Source organism: Engystomops pustulosus, chromosome 3 (assembly GCF_040894005.1).
Source record: "Engystomops pustulosus chromosome 3, aEngPut4.maternal, whole genome shotgun sequence".
NCBI classification, from domain to species: Eukaryota; Metazoa; Chordata; class Amphibia; order Anura; family Leptodactylidae; genus Engystomops; species Engystomops pustulosus.
Window position 1 is genome coordinate 234,101,598 of NC_092413.1, and position 20,841 is coordinate 234,122,438.

At 51.5% G+C, this 20,841-nt stretch overlaps 1 protein-coding gene across 2 annotated transcripts in view; it reads left to right on the forward strand.

Annotated features, from left to right (window-relative positions):
* The first annotated feature begins 339 nt into the window (after positions 1-339).
* Positions 340-20,841, forward strand: part of LOC140122805 (uncharacterized) — a 28,123-nt gene continuing 7,621 nt past the window's right edge. For both annotated transcript variants that reach the window (XM_072144021.1, XM_072144020.1), the window contains exons 1-4: positions 340-526; positions 8,637-8,738; positions 8,824-9,048; positions 9,133-9,256. In XM_072144021.1, the coding sequence (XP_072000122.1) occupies positions 8,667-8,738; positions 8,824-9,048; positions 9,133-9,256 (421 nt within the window). In that variant the 5' untranslated portion in view covers positions 340-526; positions 8,637-8,666. The remainder of the gene's footprint in view (positions 527-8,636; positions 8,739-8,823; positions 9,049-9,132; positions 9,257-20,841) is intronic.

Here is a 20,841-nt window from a genome sequence, read left to right on the forward strand (position 1 = left end):
ATCATCACAGGTCCTGCAGCCTCTCCTCTCACTGCTTAGCTTCGCCCCTGTACTGGTCACATGGTGGTGACATCATCACAGGTCCTTCAGCCTCTCCTCTCACTGCTGAGCTCCGCCCCCATGTACTGGTCACATGGTGGTGACATCATCACAGGTCCTTCAGCCTCTCCTCTCACTGCTGAGCTCCGCCCCTCATGTACTGGGCACATGGTGGTGACATCATCACAGGTCCTTCAGCCTCTCCTCTTACTGCTGAGCTCCGCCCCCATGTACTGATCACATGGTGGTGACATCATCACAGGTCCTTCAGCCTCTCCTGTCACTGCTGAGCTCCGCCCCCTGTACTGGTCACATGGTGGTGACATCATCACAGGTCCTTCAGCTGTTGCAGTGCAGGTCCTGGTGGGTGATCGGGGCTGTTGTCTCTCTGTTATCAGCCATTATCAGAGGATATATATACACATATACAGCACTGGCTGCCGGCGCCTCTCACACTCACACCTGCCCCCAGTGACCCCGCTATAAGGTAAGAAGACACCGGGGGAGGGGATATTATACACCGGGGAGGGGCTGGAGGATATTATACACGGGGGAGGATATTATACACCGGGGAGGGGCTGGAGGGGGAGGATATTATACACCGGGGAGGGGCTGGAGGGGGAGGATTTTATACACCGGGGAGGATATTATACACCGGGGAGGGGCTGGAGGGGGAGGATATTATACACCGGGGAGGGGCTGGAGGGGGAGGATATTATACACCGGGGAGGGGCTGGAGGGGGAGGATATTATACACCGGGGAGAGGAGGGGGAATCCTCTGTATAGATGTGTGAGGTCGGGGAATCCTCTGTATAGGTGTGAGGGGTCGGGGGAATCCTCTGTATAGGTGTGAGGGGTCGGGGGAATCCTCTGTATAGATGTGTGGGGTCGGGGGAATCCTCTGTATAGATGTGTGAGGTCGGGGGAATCCTCTGTATAGATGTGTGGGGTCGGGGAATCCTCTGTATAGATGTGTGAGGTCGGGGGAATCCTCTGTATAGATGTGTGGGGTCGGGGGAATCCTCTGTATAGACGTGTGGGGTCGGGGGAATCCTCTGTATAGATGTGTGTGAGGTTGGAGGAATCCTCTGTATAGATGTGTGGGGTCGGGGAATCCTCTGTATAGATGTGTGGGGTCGGGGAATCCTCTGTATAGATGTGTGGGGTCGGGGAATCCTCTGTATAGATGTGTGGGGTCGGGGAATCCTCTGTATAGATGTGTGGGGTCGGGGGAATCCTCTGTATAGATGTGTGGGGTCGGGGGAATCCTCTGTATAGATGTGTGGGGTCGGGGGAATCCTCTGTATAGATGTGTGGGGTCAGGGGAATCCTCTGTATAGATGTGTGAGGTCGGGGAATCCTCTGTATAGATGTGTGGGGTCGGGGAATCCTCTGTATAGATGTGTGGGGTCGGGGAATCCTCTGTATAGATGTGTGAGGTCGGGGAATCCTCTGTATAGATGTGTGAGGTCGGGGAATCCTCTGTATAGGTGTGTGGGGTCGGGGAATCCTCTGTATAGGTGTGAGGGGTCGGGGGAATCCTCTGTATAGGTGTGTGAGGTCGGGGGAATCCTCTGTATAGGTGTGTGAGGTCGGGGGAATCCTCTGTATAGATGTGAGGGGTCGGAGGAATCCTCTGTATAGGTGTGTGAGGTCGGGGGAATCCTCTGTATAGGTGTGTGAGGTCGGGGGAATCCTCTGTATAGATGTGAGGGGTCGGAGGAATCCTCTGTATAGGTGTGAGGGGTCGGAGGAATCCTCTGTATAGATGTGGGGGGGTCGGGGAATCCTCTGTATAGATGTGAGGGGTCGGGGGAATCCTCTGTATAGGTGTGTGAGGTCGGGGGAATCCTCTGTATAGATGTGAGGGGTCGGAGGAATCCTCTGTATAGGTGTGAGGGGTCGGAGGAATCCTCTGTATAGGTGTGAGGGGTCGGGGGAATCCTCTGTATAGGTGTGTGCGGCCGGGGAATCCTGTGTACAGGTGTTTTGGGGAGAGGCGGAGCCATGTCATGCAGAATATATCATCATTCTCTACATTTCCCAGGGTTTCCCCTGACATAAGGCTCTAAATTATTTCATGTTTTTTATGACGAGGATTACTACTCCCATCCTCCACCTGCCATAGAGATACAGGACACTATAATTTTGCACTGAAAAGATTGTGCAAAGTCAGACAGAAAACTAAATGTGGGTCACGTTGCCTTCAGCTGTTAGAGGTTCCTGTCCTTTTCCTAGAGAAAATATAGTGTGCAGATCAGAGGTCGCAGAAACACTTATACAATCAACACACAGTGCTGGACCCTACAGAGAGGAGTCACCACCAGGGACCGGGGGACAAGTGCTGGACACTACAGAGAGGAGTCACCACCAGGACCAGGGCGACAAGTGCCGGACACTACAAAGAGGAGTCACCACCAGGACCGGGGCGACAAGTGCCGGACACTACAGAGAGGAGTCACCACCAGGGAGCGAGGGACAAGAGCCGAACACTACAGAGAGGAGTCACCACCAGGGACCGGGGGACAAGTGCTGGACACTACAGAGAGGAGTCACCACCAGGACCAGGGCGACAAGTGCCGGACACTACAAAGAGGAGTCACCACCAGGACCGGGGCGACAAGTGCCGGACACTACAGAGAGGAGTCACCACCAGGGAGCGAGGGACAAGAGCCGGACACTACAGAGAGGAGTAACCACCAGGGAGCGGGGACAAATGCCGGACACTACAGAGAGGAGTCACCACCAGGCAAGTTCCGGACACTACAGAGAGGAGTCGCCACCAGGACCAGGGCGACAAGTGCCGGACACTACAAAGAGGAGTCACCACCAGGACCGGGGCGACAAGTGCCGGACACTACAGAGAGGAGTCACCACCAGGGAGCGGGGACAAATGCCGGACACTACAGAGAGGAGTCACCACCAGGCAAGTGCCGGACACTACAGAGAGGAGTCACCACCAGGCACAAGTGCCGGACACTACAGAGAGGAGTCACCACCAGGGCCCGGGGACAAGTGCCGGACACTACAGAGAGGAGTCACCACCGGGGACAAGTGCCGGACACTACAGAGAGGAGTCACCACCGGGGACAAGTGCCGGACACTACAGAGAGGAGTCACCACTGGGGACAAGTGCCGGACACTACAGAGAGGAGTCACCACCAGGGCCCGGGGACAAGTGCCGGACACTACAGAGAGGAGTCACCACCGGGGACAAGTGCTGGACACTACAGAGAGGAGTCACCACCAGGGCCCGGGGACAAGTGCTGGACACTACAGAGAGGAGTCACCACCAGGACCAGGGCGACAAGTGCCGGACACTACAAAGAGGAGTCACCACCAGGACCGGGGCGACAAGTGCCGGACACTACAGAGAGGAGTCACCACCAGGGAGCGAGGGACAAGAGCCGGACACTACAGAGAGGAGTCACCACCAGGGAGCGGGGACAAATGCCGGACACTACAGAGAGGAGTCACCACCAGGCAAGTGCCGGACACTACAGAGAGGAGTCACCACCAGGCACAAGTGCCGGACACTACAGAGAGGAGTCACCACCGGGGACAAGTGCCGGACACTACAGAGAGGAGTCACCACCGGGGACAAGTGCCGGACACTACAGAGAGGAGTCACCACCGGGGACAAGTGCCGGACACTACAGAGAGGAGTCACCACCGGGGACAAGTGCCGGACACTACAGAGAGGAGTCACCACCGGGGACAAGTGCCGGACACTACAGAGAGGAGTCACCACCGGGGACAAGTGCCGGACACTACAGAGAGGAGTCGCCACCGGGGACAAGTGCCGGACACTACAGAGAGGAGTCGCCACCGGGGACAAGTGCCAGACACTACAGAGAGGAGTCGCCACCCGGACTGGGGACATGTTCTGGAAAGTACAGGGGAGTCGCCACCGGGGACAAGTGCCAGACACTACAGAGAGGAGTCGCCACCCGGACTGGGGACATGTTCTGGAAAGTACAGAGGAGTCACCACCGGGGACCGGGGACAAGTGCCGGACACTACAGAGAGGAGTCACCACCAAAGCCCGGGGACAAGTGCCGAACACTACAGAGAGGAGTCTCCACCAGGGAGCGGGGACAAGTGCCGGACACTACAGAGAGGAGTCACCACCGGGGACAAGTGCCGGACACTACAGAGAGGAGTCACCACCGGGGACAAGTGCCGAACACTACAGAGAGGAGTCACCACCAGGGCCCGGGGACAAGTGCCGGACACTACAGAGAGGAGTCACCATCAGGGAGCAGGGACAAGTGCCGGACACTACAGAGAGGAGTCACCACCAGGGCCCGGGGTCAAGTGCCGGATACTAAAGAGAGGAGTCACCACCAGGGACCGGGGGACAAGTGCCGGACACTACAGAGAGGAGTCACCACCAGGGACCGGGGGACAAGTGCCGGACACTACAGAGAGGAGTCACCACCAGGGACCGGGGGACAAGTGCCGGACACTACAGAGAGGAGTCACCACCAGGGACCGGGGGACAAGTGCCGGACACTACAGAGAGGAGTCACCACCAGGGACCGGGGGACAAGTGCCGGACACTACAGAGAGGAGTCACCACCAGGGACCGGGGGACAAGTGCCGGACACTACAGAGAGGAGTCACCACCAGGGACCGGGGGACAAGTGCCGGACACTACAGAGAGGAGTCACCACCAGGGACCGGGGGACAAGTGCCGGACACTACAGAGAGGAGTCACCACCAGGGACCGGGGGACAAGTGCCGGACACTACAGAGAGGACAGAACACGCACACTGCGCACACAGAACACGCACACTGCGCACACAGAACACGCACACAGAACACGCACACTGCGCACACAGTACACTGCACACATCCGGCCTTGCTCTTAAGTCGGGATCACAAACGCAGGCAGCTGCGGGCTTGCTGTCCACAGGTCTCCCGGGGCCTGCGCTCTCGCTCCGGAGTGCTGCTGACACGCATCACTGTGTCACGTGTCGCGCTGAGCGCTGTGATCGCGTTACAGACATTTCCCTCTTTTGCAGCGTGCGCCGTCTATAACGCGTGGTGAGGCCTGCAGCCCAAGCCTCCACTCACTGCTGCTGAGGCGCTCCACGGCCCTCCTCCGCTCTGTGTTGTGTGCCGCCGGAGGCGCCATCTAGGACACATTCCTTCGGCCACTGTTGCCTGCAGCTCCAGGGCGTGGATTTAACCCTCTCCACTGCGGGTCGCTATATAGGAGGAGGTAGGACTATACGCTGCATTGGCCCACTCTACACCAGGGGCTCCCATGCTCTGCACCCCACCTGCCACTGATCCTCCATAAGCCCCGTGAACCCCTCTCTTTGCTGGGCCCTCCAGGGGCAGGACTGTGTTTGAAGACAGCCACTGCACCACTCCAGGTGTGCTACGGATCTCATCTCTGCAAAATACTGGTGACCATGGCCCCTGGCTCGTTTTACTGCCAACCCCCCTCTGCCCTGACGATCACTATAGGTAACAGGAGGAAGACAGCTAAACGGCCCAAAGCGACACCAAGTGCTTCTGTTCCATTCTCTGGAGCCCCTAGATGCTCAGGAATATTCCACCTCCCAGGCTCTTCTGGCACAAATACAGTCAGAGGCAGCTCAGAAACGGGGGAAATTCTCTTGCACACAACCCTGTTTTCTTCGGGGGCCCCTAACTCATCTCCTCTCTTTGATGGCTCCCAGAGCCCGCCACAGCTTGTAAGCTATGAGGATCCTACTGACCGCAGTGCTGCACCGGGCATCTGCTGGGAGGCCCCCACCTCCTGAATGAATTGCTCCTGTTTCTAAAGCTGATTTGCCTCTTTTCAGGATAACCTGGCCTGTTGTATGTCATATGGACCTAGTCCCCCCCCCTACTCTCTGCTCCTTTTCTCCTCCCCCCCCCCCCCCGCTGAACCATTTTGGCCGATACATGGTCCTGCATTGTGCCCTGTGGGGATTTGCTTTCACAATAGCTTTAATTTATGTCCCTCCCACCCACCTTAGATCCAGCTACCCTGCACCTGGTATCCGGTAAACCGTCAGCTATGCCTCCAGATCAGGTCATCTGCATTGGAGATTTTAATGTGATCCCCAATCCCTCCTTAGATCTGGATGGACCTAACTGACATATGGCGTAGTAAACCCCCTCATACTGCCCGGGCGGCGCCTCGGACCATTCTGCCATGCTCCTCCGTCTCCTTGTAGGCCCTCCTAGCGACTCCCGCCCGTGGTGCCTGCACGTGGCTTGGCTCCTATCCCCAGCGGTTAAGGAATCGCACAGCGCACTCAGCTTATTCTGACCCTCCCCTGCTATGGGGCTCATACAAGTCTTCAGGTCAGGGGCCCATTTATCTCAGATGTAGCAGGGCATAGAAAGTCACTAAATGCTAACAGCTACACTGGTTACCACAGAGAAGGATTACCCTGAACTCCTCCGGGTAGGAAAAGAGCTTGGGCGCAGGCACAAAGGAGCCGTCTAGCTGTGGTAAAAGAAGGCACCAGTGAGCGCTTACTTGTCAGGAAAGCATCCATATTCGAATTTGGAGATGGAAGCGGGAAACTGTTGGCACATCTCTCACGGGCTGAGCGACCTTGTGCCTTGTTTCTTCCATCTTTGATGGCGGCGGAGCCCTGGTCTCCGAATCCCAGTCTATAAACAAGGTTTTCAGCAAATTCTTTTCTTCTCTACAGTTCCAGGTTGTCCACCTCTTCCGTTGAGATGACCCGTTTTCTGTATAATCTTCCCCTCTGGGAGCTTACAGCGGCACAGTTGTCTGAGCTTTTTGTCCCGATCTCGACGGAGGAGGCAGAACTTGCTATACAATCCCTTCCCTCTGGTAAGACACCTGGCCTTGGCTGGTTGGAGGGAAGAGTGGTATAAGGACAACTGCGAGACCCTCCTAAACCTGTACTCCGCTGCGCTGGAACGTGGTTCCCTCCCTGATTCCATGCGGGAGACTCTTATTGTAGTCCTACCTAAGCCAGGCAAGGACCCTCTGCTCCCCGACTCTCCCTTCTAAATTCTGATATTTAAATATTAGCAAAAACATTAGATCCTGACAGGGGCAACGCCGCTACTGCACTGGCAGGGGCTATAACGGGTTCTTATGAAGCCCTTGCGAATTTGATGATCTGATACTCCCCTTCCTATGTGTATGGTAGCCGTGCGCTGGCGCAGGACATTCTGGTAGGAGAGAACAGTTCTCCTCCTCTTTCGTCTAGGACTCTGTTATGGCTCAATCCTTGGCTCTCTCACCTCCTCTCCCTCTCGGGATGGACGATGTGGGGGGCAGCAGGTATAAAGTTCATTGTCAGATCCTGTCTACAGATGCAGAACTGCTTAGCTTTAGTGAGATGCTGGACCCATTACTGCCGGTTTCCATTACACAATTACGGCATTGTGGCCATTAGGGACAGTTTGGTTTCTCCAGACTGACAGTGAAATTCTCAAAAGTGGAGACTCTGATGAGCACTCACCTAGATGTATCTCAAAGGACCCGACCATTAGATAAAGCCCTTGAAGAGGCGACATCCCTGAGTGGTGAGTGCCAGGGACTTCCTAATACAGTCTAAATTTCTACCCCGAGTGTATTTCACCCTAGCCGAACTATTCCACATGGGAGCAATGCCCAATGATTCGTGTTTCCGCTGTCAGGCTGAAGTTGGATCCTTCTTACACTGTGTTTGGACCTGTCCTAAGATTCATGTTCTCTGGTCTGAAGTCCTGGAGTTTCCCAGGCTTAATGTCCCCCTCTGTGTGTCTCCTTGGCATTATGAATGAGATTATCAATGGCCACTAGGATAAGATCTTTCTTAGGTTCACCCTGTGGTGATGATGTCATGGCAGGACCAGGATCCCCCCCACCTTAAATGATGGATACTACTTATTAACAGTGTTATTCCTCACTACCGCTCGCTATATGTCAACAGGAAGGGCCCCCAGAGATTTGAGCTCATCTGGTCCAGATGTTGTGTGAGTCCCCATATCGCTTTATAAATCTCTCTGGTTCCCATTTATTCGCCTGTGAGCGTCTGATTAATTTGTGTTACTACAAGTGGACTGGTTGCGATCCTTCCTGATACATAACCTGCACCCCACATGTCCCCCACTGACCATTGCAGATCTCATTACATGTGTTACTGCTGGGATGTCGCCGGCCGTCTTGTAATTGTACAAAAATCTAAAAAATTTGAATAGATAAAATGTTTTCCCACAAAGCAAAGTTAACTTGCTGATCAGGGCTGAGACCCCGCAGAGGTCCATCAGACCCCTCGTCACTCCGGCAGATTAATGGAGCAGATGGCCGCGCTTCAGCATTCTGCGCCGTTAATCTCTATGGAGCTGATGGAGATCGCTGAGCGCAGGCTTTCTCTCCCAATAAGATTGTTCCTAGGACCTTGAATCCAGAAAGATTTCCATTTCACACTGCAGTATCTAGATTTAGCCAGTTCAAAGTTTTTAATGGAGGATCTCAGAAGCCATGAGGTCCCATGTATGACAGACGATGTGGTTCCGGGATGGGTTAGCGCCCACAGTCTCTCCATGCTGCCGCCTGCAGTACTAGATCCTCCGGCTCATCCAGTTTCCTCATCTACTCCTCCAGAACGCTCCTTCTCCTGAGTGACCACCAAGGATGGACAAGGACGAGATCACCAGAAGAATATTCAGCCTCGCCCTGGAGATCATCTACCTGCTGAGCGGAGAGGTAATGGCCTCCAGATTACCAGAGTCCAGAAGAGACCCAGATGTGTGGAATGATCTTAACCCCTATGTCTTTTCCCCACTCACAGGCCTATACATTAGTGAAGAAGGCTTTGGGAGACTATGTGGCCTTCAGCAGCCATCTCCAGAAGCCAGGAGGAGGAGGGAGCAGGAGCCGGGGCCCCATCACAGAGCCAGGAGGAGGAGGGAGCAGGAGCCGGGGCCCCATCCCAGAGCCTCCCCCTCTCTCCCTGATCCATGAGCAGAGGATCCTAGAACTGACCATGAAGATGACTGCGCTGCTGTCTGGAGAGGTGACACTGCTGGGAATGCTGGGAAATGATCCAGTAACGGCACTGGAGGGTTCTGGGTGATGACTGTGTCATTGTGTGTGTCAGGTTCCTATAAGGTGTCAGGATGTGGCTGTGTATTTCTCCATGGAGGAGCGGGAGTATATAGAGGGACACAAGGACCGGTACCAGGACGTCATGATGGAGGACCCCCGGCCCCGCACATCACACGGTAAGAGGAGACTTGCAGACACAGGATGGCACTGCAGGATGTGGTGAAGCCTCGCACCATCCTATGACGGTCATAGCCCCCCGTGCACACTGACCAGTCATGTAGGAGCTCTGCAGTATAAGTTTTATTCACATTGTACCATATTTTATCTGAGGGACTAGATATGGGACTACTAGAGTTGAAAGGAATTTTGAATTCTCTTTGATGCTACTGTGTGTGTGTGTGGGGGGGGGGTCCTAGAAGATGTAAGTCGGGGGGGGGGGCTATACTAGGTGTACCATGTAGAAGCTTTACTTTCTGCATGCAACACCCAAGTAGTCAGTACTACAGACGAGCAAGTTGGTTACAATTTGGGTTGGACAAGTTTGTCTGATTGTCAAATCAAAATGTGGTTTGGGACCCAATAATTTGCTTTGGTTTGGTCTGGCTGAACTTTGACCCGAAAGCGAACCCCATTGATGTCAATGAGTATACAAATATAACACCCAAAAATGGTTGTAAAATGGGGCTAATAAGGGCCAGAGGCCTGAAAAATGGTGAGATTCACAGGGCATTGGCTCTGACCACAATGGGTTTAGGAAAGTACATAACAAGTGAAAGCTTTGGTCAATTACATTGCAAAGTGCCTCAAGTTCCATTGGAGCGTCTTCATCCCTCTCCATCTCTTTTGTGGAAAGCCCTACAAAGAAAGCGGAACAGGACATCCTCCGCAACCGCCTCTTCCAATGTTGACCCTTACCGGTCACCGTAGTTTTAGTAGCGTTCCATCTGTGGAAAGAGAGACTACACTGCCAGTGTCAGTGGAGAAGAGAGCAGAAGGGAGAAAACCAAAAGCGGGAAGATGAAAAGACCTAAAGGAAGCCAAAGGAGGAAAGAAGAAAATGACGGTAGGGGAGATGAAGAGGATAGAGAGGGTATCCGGTGCCTAACACGCTGATGTATCAAGTAAATGATGTATCTGTATTCCGGGAACTCTTGGGGGGGGGGGGGCATGGGGGAGACGTGTAATGAAGACCAGCTGTCAGATCCTCCATACTTTGAATATGAGCGATCTCGTCAAACCAATTGGACATGGAGGGGGCCAGGATGGTTTTCCTTAGCCTGGGGATAACAATCATCACAAGAAGGTTTCCGGATATCTATGGAAGAAGCGACAGCGGTGCTACTGTGTCATCATTATCAAGTTCAAGCACCGTGTCCCAAACAGCCCTTATTGGGGGACACTCCGACCAGACGTGGAGCATGGTGGGAGTATCGGCACCGCTCTGATACTGATGCATAGATGTGATGCAGCTTAGATGGAACCGCGTACCTCTGGGAGGGAATATTATGATTGGGCTTTGCAGGACATTGAGAATCCATAATTCAAGAGAGATGCCAGACAGCAATTGGGTAGGTCTTACCCAGATGATGCTCCCAACCCTGGAAAATGAAATGGGAGTGGAGGAGCAAAAGCTATATGATAAATGGCAAGCACCCCCGACCTTTGGGTAAGGGTGTGGGGACACATAACTCTTCTAAGGGGGTGAGGTCCCGATGTAAGCAGAGGCGGCCTTGGGCATAGCTGTTGATGGGTCCGCTAGAGATTCGTGGGACTATCACCATCCGCTAGCACAATATCGAGTGAAGTTACTACTCAGTCCAGGGGGGAAATGGGGACAAGAGGGCCATCAGAAGTGAATAAGGAGAGATTTGGCCTTTGACTGGACATTGTCTGAGAAATAACAAAGTCTTACAACTAGCAGTAGAGAGCAAGGAAGAGCAGTAAGTGCGGTGGTGGCAGTGCCGCCTCCAGATACACAGAACTTAGAATCGGCATTATGGAAGCATCTAGGATCCAATGAAGTACGCCCTAAAGTCCGGTACCGTTATTCCACCCTTGTCCTTCCTGCGGATCAGAATGGATTTCGTGATCCTAGGGGCTGCGAAGGCCCATATGAATATAGAGAAAAGTGAGGCCAAAAAGGTGAAAATGGATGAAGGTAATAGACATAAGGGAGTATAAAATATAATAAGGGAAAACCGGCGCGGAAGGGCAGTCCTCTATTAATATGCCCCAGCCAAGAGATTTGTTTTGTGCACCAGAATTCAGGTACTTTGTCAGTGAACTCAGAGAGGGGCATAATGCAAAGCATAGATGTGAGTGACCGGTCATGGATCAGAGGTCAGTCCAGAGCGCATGGTCCGGGCCGACTCCCATAGCAACACGCTCTGAAACATTGACTTAATAATTACTGATGAAGCCAGGATGGCAGAAGAGCAGGCGAGGGGACCAGGGGATTGGTAATATATAGCAGCACATCATCGCCAAAAGCTGGACTGGTGGGAGCTGGCCTGAACCCCACAAACACCTAGAGCACAGAGCAATTCAGGCAACGGGCGCCCTTGTCTCGTACCTAATAATGAAGGGTGGAGAGAGTGTACTGTTACCTCTAACTCTGGCCCAGGCCTCATGGTATAAAGCTTTAATATGTAGTAGCATAGTATAACCAATACTTAAGGCCCCTTCTAGGAACCCCCAGTCCACCCTGTCATTAGCCTTCTCAGAATCTAACAAAAGCAGGACCAAAAGCTTCCCCACGGACTGAACGTGACGTAAGATGGAGAAGGTTAGCATATTATCTCCACCTTCCCATAGGGCAGTGATGGCAAACCTTTTAGAAACTGAGTGCCGAAACTTCAACCAAAAGCCACATATTTTTCACAAAGTGCCAAATGCCAATGTAAAGTAACTAAAGTAACTCACTGGTCTCAAACGAAAGAAGGAGAAATTTGGATTATTATTGTAGTTTCCCTCTAAGGTCTCCTTAACAGGGTGAATCATGGGTCCGAAGAAGGCTCTACAATCATAATGCAGCTCTGTCCACTCCTCCTTGCTTCTTGATTCCTGAATGGTGAACTTTGTGTGGGAGATGGCCTGGGTGCCCACAGAGAGGGCTCCTAGTGCCACCTCTGGCACCCGTGCCATAGGTTCGCCATCACTGCCATAGGGGATAAAGCTGACTTGAGCAGGGTGGACTGGGCCACCAGGTGGCGGGCTACCCCACACACACACACACGCACCCTTCCTGTTCCTTCCTCTCCCTCCTCTTTATAATTTTTTTTCCCTTATTCTACCCGATTTCCCTTCCCTATCTTCACCCTTTTCACCCCCCCCCCATCCTGCTTTCTTACATATTTTTGATTAATCACCTGTTATATCTTACTGAGGGTACACCGATTCCGTTACTGTATTTGATAAGTGTTTAATATTTGGTCCGATCTCGGTTGACCTGGCCCGTATTGGGAATGTGTGTTTGTCTTTCGTCTTGTTGCCGCTCCCATACAGCACCGTTTGTTAAAACTTTCGAAAAATTAATAAAATTGAATACAGGGGAAAAAAACTGAGGAGTATACCCGTCCTTACCTGGACTTTGATGGCAAGGTATATATTCATAGAGTAATATTTATCATGCTATATAAGGCTGGGAAAACTCCATCAAGTCCAAACTTGAAGACTTATAAATTTTTCCCCATAACCCGTGAAGTTTTTGCTCTTCAGAAAGTCATCCAGGCCTCTCTTAAACATGCACATAGAATCCACCATAACAACCTCCTCCGGCAGAGAGTTCCACAGTCTCACTGCTCTTACAGCAAAGAAAACCTGTCTATGGTGATGGTAGAACCTCCTCTCCTCTAGGTGTAGAGGATGCCCCCTGTCTATGGTGATGGTAGAACCTCCTCTCCTCTAGGTGTAGAGGATGTCCCCTGTCTATGGTGATGGTAGATCCTCCTCTCCTCTAGGTGTAGAGGATGCCCCCTGTCTATGGTGATGGTAGAACCTCCTCTCCTCTAGGTGTAGAGGATGTCCCCTGTCTATGGTGATGGTAGATCCTCCTCTCCTCTAGGTGTAGAGGATGTCCCCTGTCTATGGTGATGGTAGATCCTCCTCTCCTCTAGGTGTAGAGGATGTCCCCTGTCTATGGTGGTGATAGAACCTCCTCTCCTCTAGGTGTAGAAGATTCCCCCTGTCTATGGTGATGGTAGAACCTCCTCTCCTCTAGGTGTAGAGGATGCCCCCTGTCTATGGTGATGGTAGTACCTCCTCTCCTCTAGGTGTAGGGGATGCCCCCTGTCTATGGTGATGGTAGAACCTCCTCTCCTCTAGGTGTAGTGGATGTCTCCTGTCTATGGTGATGGTAGAACCTCCTCTCCTCTAGGTGTAAAGGATGCCCCCTGTCTATGGTGATGGTAGAACCTCCTCTCCTCTAGGTGTAAAGGATGCCCCCTGTCTATGGTGATGGTAGAACCTCCTCTCCTCTAGGTGTAGAGGATGTCCCCTGTCTATGGTGATGGTAGAACCTCCTCTCCTCTAGGTATAGAGGATGCCCCCTGTCTATGGTGATGGTAGAACCTCTTATCCACTAGGTGTAGAGGATGTCCCCTGTCTATGGTGATGGTAGAATCTCCTCTCCTCTAGGTGTAGAGGATGCCTCCTGTCTATGGTGATGGTAGAAACTCCTCTCCTCTAGGTGTAGAGGATGTCCCCTGTCTATGGTGATGGTAGAACCTCCTCTCCTCTAGGTGTAGAGGATGCCCCTGTCTATGGTGATGGTAGAACCTCCTCTCCTCTAGGTGTAGAGGATGCCCCCTGTCTATGGTGATGGTAGAACCTCCCCTCCTCTAGGTGTAGAGGATGCCTCCTGTCTATGGTGATGGTAGAACCTCCTCTCCTCTAGGTGTAGAGGATGCCCCCTGTCTATGGTGATGGTAGAACCTCCTCTCCTCTAGGTGTATAGGATGCCTCCTGTCTATGGTGATGGTAGAACCCCCTCTCCTCTAGGTGTAGAGGATGTCCCCTGTCTATGGTGATGGTAGAACCTCCTCTCCTCTAGGTGTAGAGGATGTCCCCTGTCTATGGTGATGGTAGAACCTCCTCTCCTCTAGGTGTAGAGGATTTCCCCTGTCTATGGTGATGGTAGAACCTCCTCTCCTCTAGGTGTAGAGGATGTCCCCTGTCTATGGTGATGGTAGAACCTCCTCTCCTCTCGGTGTAAAGGATGCTCCCTGTCTATGGTGATGGTAGAACCTCCCCTCCTCTAGGTGTAGAGGATGCCTCCTGTCTATGGTGATGGTAGAACCTCCTCTCCTCTAGGTGTAGAGAATGCCCCCTGTCTATGGTGATGGTAGAACCTCCCCTCCTCTAGGTGTAGAGGATGCCTCCTGTCTATGGTGATGGTAGAACCTCCTCTCCTCTAGGTGTAGAGGATGTCCCCTGTCTATGGTGATGGTAGAACCTCCTCTCCTCTAGGTGTAGAGGATGTCCCCTGTCTATGGTGATGGTAGAACCTCCTCTCCTCTAGGTGTAGAGGATGTCCCCTGTCTATGGTGATGGTAGAACCTCCTCTCCTCTAGGTGTAGAGGATGTCCCCTGTCTATGGTGATGGTAGAACCTCCTCTCCTCTAGGTGTAGAGGATGTCCCCTGTCTATGGTGATGGTAGAACCTCCTCTCCTCTAGGTGTAGAGGATTCCCTCTGTCTATGGTGATGGTAGAACATCCCCTCCTCTAGGTGTAGAGGATGCCCCCCTGTCTATGGTGATGATAGAACCTCCTCTCCTCTAGGTGTAGAGGATGTCCCCTGTCTATGGTGATGGCAGAACATCCCCTCCTCTAGGTGTAGAGGATGCCCCCCTGTCTATGGTGATGATAGAACCTCCTCTCCTCTAGGTGTAGAGGATGTCCCCTGTCTATGGTGATGGCAGATCCTCCTCTCCTCTAGGTGTAGAGGATGCCCCCCTGTCTATGGTGATGGTAGAACCTCCTCTCCTCTAGGTGTAGAGGATGCCCCCTGTCTATGGTGATGGTAGAACCTCCTCTCCTCTAGGTGTAGAGGATGCCCCCTGTCTATGGTGATGGTAGAACCTCCTCTCCTCTAGGTGTAGAGGATGTTCCCTGTCTATGGTGATGGTAGTACCTCCTCTCCTCTAGGTGTAGAGGATGCCCCCTGTCTATGGTGATGGTAGTACCTCCTCTCCTCTAGGTGTAGAGGATGCCCCCTGTCTATGGTGATGGTAGAACCTCCTCTCCTCTAGGTGTAGAGGATGCCCCTGTCTATGGTGATGGTAGAACCTCCTCTCCTCTAGGTGTAGAGGATGCCCCCTGTCTATGGTGATGGTAGTACCTCCTCTCCTCTAGGTGTAGAGGATGCCCCCTGTCTATGGTGATGGTAGAACCTCCTCTCCTCTAGGTGTAGAGGATGCCCCCTGTCTATGGTGATGGTAGAACCTCCTCTCCTCTAGGTGTAGAGGATACCCCCTGTCTATGGTGATGGTAGACCCTCCTCTCCTCTAGGTGTAGAGGATGCCTCCTGTCTATGGTGATGGTAGAACCTCCTCTCCTCCAGGTGTAGAGGATGCCCCCTTGTCCTGGTCACAGGCCGAGGTATAAAAAGATCTTTGGAGAGTCGTCTTTTTTCTAAACTGAATAATCCCAAATTTTGTAATCTGTCATTGTATTCTAATCCCCCCATTCCCCTAATAATCCTGGTTGCTCTCCTCTGCACCCGTTCCAGCTCTACTATATCCTTTTTATACACTGGTGCCCAAAACTGTATACAATATTCCATGTGTGGTCTGACCAGGGATTTGTATAAGGGCAAAACTATGCCTTTATCATGAGAATCTATTCCTCTCTGCCACGCGCGGCAGTACTTCAAGATTTAAAGGACTACCATCATTCCCCGCCGGATATTCAAGCCATTTCCCTGAAGAGAAAGCCCTCATTTTTATCCTGCGTTCCTGTGTATCCTGCGTTCCTGTCCTGTGTGCCAGCTTCTCTGTCCCTGACGTGAATCCTCGTGTGCCTTCCTGTGCAATTCTCCCGCTGTCTCCTGTATTACTACCTTGGCTGCCACCGTGGGCTAGTCACATCTGTGGAACGACCTGGTGGCACCATGCCGCAGAAAGACCATCCTGCTTTGCGGTGGGCTCTGGTGAAGACCAGGTGCCACTTAGACTCCGGTCCCAGATGTTGACTAGTACCAACTCCCCCGGTGGTCCAGAGGGTCCACAGACCCAGAGCCCTGACAATAGGATTTATTAGGTGTTGATAGATTTTACCAAAAATCAAAACCTTTACTTTTACCACATTCTGACTACAATAACTTTTTCATACATTGGAGAACGGAGTTGACAAAGATTATTATTGCAAAACTGATGACATTGGTTACATAACAAACGATAAACTAATGAAGGTTCTAGTGAGGACTGCTGTTGTCTATGGCCAGGAGCTCCCTACGTGATTGAGAAGAATTTTCAGAAGCTTTGTCCATTAGCCGACTCCATATCCATAGTTCTTTTAGAAATATATTTGTATGGAAAATTGGAGATTTATTCCATACTTATTTCACCTGCCGTATCCAACGAACTAGAGGGATCCCCGAGTCAGACGTGTTCTCCTTATCTCCACTAGAGATGTGACACGTGCCAGCCCATTGCCCACGTCTTGTCATCCAGCATAGTCCATAAATTCAACACTCGGCCTCACCTTGAGTCTGCAGGATCTCCTGGAGCTGGAGAGGGTGCAATGAAGTTCCGTTAGGGGGAAGATTAAAAGAATTAGATTTATTTAGTCTCGAAAATAGATGACTAAGGGGGGACAGGATTCATTTACATAACTGGTCCATAAAGAGAAAAAGATTCCACCAGATATTAGAATACACAATTATAATTGTGACGGTATCATATTTCTAGAATAGGTGCAGGGAAGTCAAGAGCGGGTGGCGCACAACAAGACCGGGTGATGGTTCTCCAGGGCTCGATCACTAATCCACTTGAAAAAGGGGACCACAGATCCCCGAAACGCGTTGTCTGTCTTCCGTGTACCTTTTATGATTTAAATAAAAAGAAAACCTATTGGAACCATCACCCGGTCTTGTTGTGCGCCATCCGCTCTTGACTTCCCTGCACCTATTCTCTGACTCCAGCCGAACTAGCAACTCGTGCCTGGAAAACCAAAAGACACCGGCTGCACCCTGACCTAAAAAACCCTTTCATGCCAACAAGAGAGTTGTGCCTTACTTCGAAGCACAACTCTACCAGGTAAGTGACTGTCCAACCACGTCATATACCCTGAATCAAAACGATATCACCCTATGAGCGCTGTTGTGTTCCCTGTCTGCTATATTTCTAGAATAGGTCATGTTAAAGGGGATTTCCTCCCTCGAGGAGAAGTTTCTTTTATGTCCTCCGGATTACAAAATATCACATTCTCTAATTCACTGTTATTAACAAAAATCCAGCATCTCACAGATAGAAGTCCAGCCTGTCTCTATCAGTCCTGCTGGACACAATTTCAGTTGCCCCTAGACACGACCCTGTAACTTCTCACTTGTGGTCAAGCGCCATCTTTGATTTGTATGTGACAGCGTGCAGATGAGATTTCTGTCTCACTGCTCTGTGGCTGTAGCCCCTCCCCCCCTGCAGCCAGGGCGGAGCTCACACTTACACATACACTGATTCACTTCCTGCCGTCACATCATGATCCGAGAGAAACTGCAAGTTACAAGGAGATAAGTGATCCTGGGGAATGGGGAGGCAGGCACATATCTGTGAGAGGTAGCAGAGCTCACAGTGTAATAGTGTAATGGTCTATCAGCCTCTGTGTAATCTCATGCATCTCTCATCTCTCTCTCTCTCTATGTGTCAGTGTGTTAGTGCAATGTCAGACAACAGATGAAAGTGTATATACACCTGTACCCTGATAATCTAACCACATTGTCACCCCACAGAACTAGATGGATTATAATGTGTCTGCTTAGAGAGGCCACTGGCCAGCCTAGAGAGTGATAGGAGGTAAAACAGCAATAATATTGTAGAGTAAGGGGATAAAATGATATTTATTATCTTTACATCACTAGGGGATTGAGATGTGGGAATTTTCTTTCGAGGGAAAACCCTTTTAACCCTCCAAAAATGTCCTTCCACTTATATTCTGTTCCCAGGGTGGCAGGGTCCACAACATAAATTTCATTGTCACGGGTGCCCCCCCGATCCACATCACGGATTGCGGGCACACCCGTTACGCAGCCCAGGTCCCCGCACCAAACTCACCTCTTCACGCTCCTACTCCGTCCGGCCTGGCCTATGCGCGTCCCCACACTCGAGGATTTAAAGGTCCAGCACACCCCTGATTGGCTGGTACTTCCGGGTTTCCTTAAAGGCCGGATGTTTCCAGGATTCCCTGCCCGATTTTTGTGCTCATTGCCATTGAGAAAGCTTCCTTGAGTTCCTTGCTGTGTTCCCGTTCCTGTTTCTCATTGATCTCCTGTTGTGACCTCGTACCTTGACCTCTGACCTTGCATCTCTGCCGCCAGCCCTGATTTACTGCCTGTGCCTGACCTCACAACCCTCCATGTGAAGGCATTCATGTTAAGGACTGGACTACCCATTCCCCAGACCTGAATTTAGCACATCTGGGATATCATGTATTGTTCCATGTATTGGAGTCTCTTGGGGCTTTCAGATCCCATTGATTGCATTATATGTATTTATGTGTGTGTGTGTGTGTGTGTGTGTCTGTGTTTTCAAAGAGTTTTCTGTATTTACATGACTATAATAATTGTAGATTCGCACTGAAGGCATCTGACTTGACATGTGGAATTATAGAGCAAACAGTGTGAGACCCCGGAGAATCTCTTATACTCCAGGTCCTTGTGCTGTGGTCACTGCTCTGCACAGTCTCTTATCCTCCAGGTCCTTGTGCTGTGATCACTGCTCTGCACAGTCTCTTATCCTCCAGGTCCTTGTGCTGTGGTCACTGCTCTGCACAGTCTCTTATACTCCAGGTCCTTGTGCTGTGATCACTGCTCTGCACAGTCTCTTATACTCCAGGTCCTTGTGCTGTGATCACTGCTCTGCACAGTCTTGGCTTCTCTTGATGAGATACAAGAGGTAGTCACCTGGAAAGTTCATCACATCACAAGTGCCCTGTCTGGGGTTATAAGGGCCATTTCTTGCCTTATAGATGAGGTTGGGAGCATCAGTTGTGCAGGAGTCAGGGGGATTCAAGGCTGATGGCCCTACTGATACTAGATACTTGACTGGTAGAATTTGTATTATGGCCAGAAAAAGCAGCCGCCATCATTACTTTAAGAAATGAAGGTAAGTCGGGCCGAAACATTGGGAAAACTTTGAAAGTGTCCCCAAGAACAAAAACCATCAAGCGCTACAAAGAAACTGGGTGACATGGTGACACCCCAGGGAAAGAAGACCAAGAATCGTCTCTGCTGTGGAGGAGAAGTTCATCTGAGTCACCAGCCTCAGACATTACAGGTAACAGCAGCTCAGATTGGAGAGCAGGTCACTGCCGCACAGAGGTCTAGAAGCAGACTCATTTCTACCACAACTGGTAAGCGGAGACTGTGTACAGCAGCTTCATGGTAACATCACTGCTAGGAAACCACTGGTAAGGACCAGCACCAGAGACACAAGGAATGGTCCTTACACCAGGGAAGATCTGGGCTTTGGTCTGATGAGTCAAAATTTTAGATATTTGGTTCCAACCACCAGAAAAAGTGAAGGAATGGACTCTACATGTCTGTTTTCCACCGTGAAGCCTGGAGGAGGTGTGATGGTGGGTGTAGGGGGGGGGGCTGTGCTGGTGACACTGTTGGGTGTGATGGTGGGGGGGCTATGCTGGTGACACTGTTGGGTGTGAGGGGCTTTGCTGGTGCCACTGTTGGGTGTGATGGTGGGGGGGGGGGCTTTGCTGGTGACACTGTTGGGTGTGATGGTGGGGGGGGGGCTTTGCTGGTGACACTGATGGATGTGAAGGTGTGGGGGGCTGGGCTGGTGACACTGTTGGGTGTGATGGTATGGGAGGGGGCTTTGGTGACACTGTTGGGGGTTATACTGGACCAGCAGGGTGACCACAGCATCTTGCAGTGGCTGCTATTCCTTCCGGTTTGCGTTTAGTTGGACCATCATTTATTTTTCGGCAGGACAATGACCCCAAACACCTCCAGGCTGTGTAAGGACTATGTGACCAAGAAGGAGTGTGATGGGGGCTACACCAGATGACCCGGCCCCCACAGTCACCAGACCTGAACCCAATCCAGGTGGTTTGGGGTGAGCTGGACCACAGGGTGAAGGCAAAAGGGCCAACAAGTGCTAAGCATCTCTGGGAGCTCCTGCAAGACTGTGGAGAGCATTCCAGGTGACTACCTCTTGTATCTCACCAAGAGAAGCCCAGACTGTGCAGAGCAGTGATCACAGCACAAGGACCTGGAATATAAGAGACTGTGCAGAGCAGTGACCACAGCACAAGGACCTGGAGTATAAAACAGATTTTCAGGTGTTTCACACTTTTTTGTTAAGTAAATAATTCCACGTGTTAATTTATAGTTTTGATGCCTTCAGGTCTCATATCTAAGGCACTCAAAACTCTTTGATGCAGGAAACCTCTTTAAAGTTGTAATGTGCTGGTTCTCTGTTTCCCACCAGGATTGTACATGCAGTGATAAGTATTCTTCCGACATATTGTAGTAATGTACTAGGGCTCAATGTCTGTGGATTGCGATGTACAGTTTCTATTTACAGGGCGCCA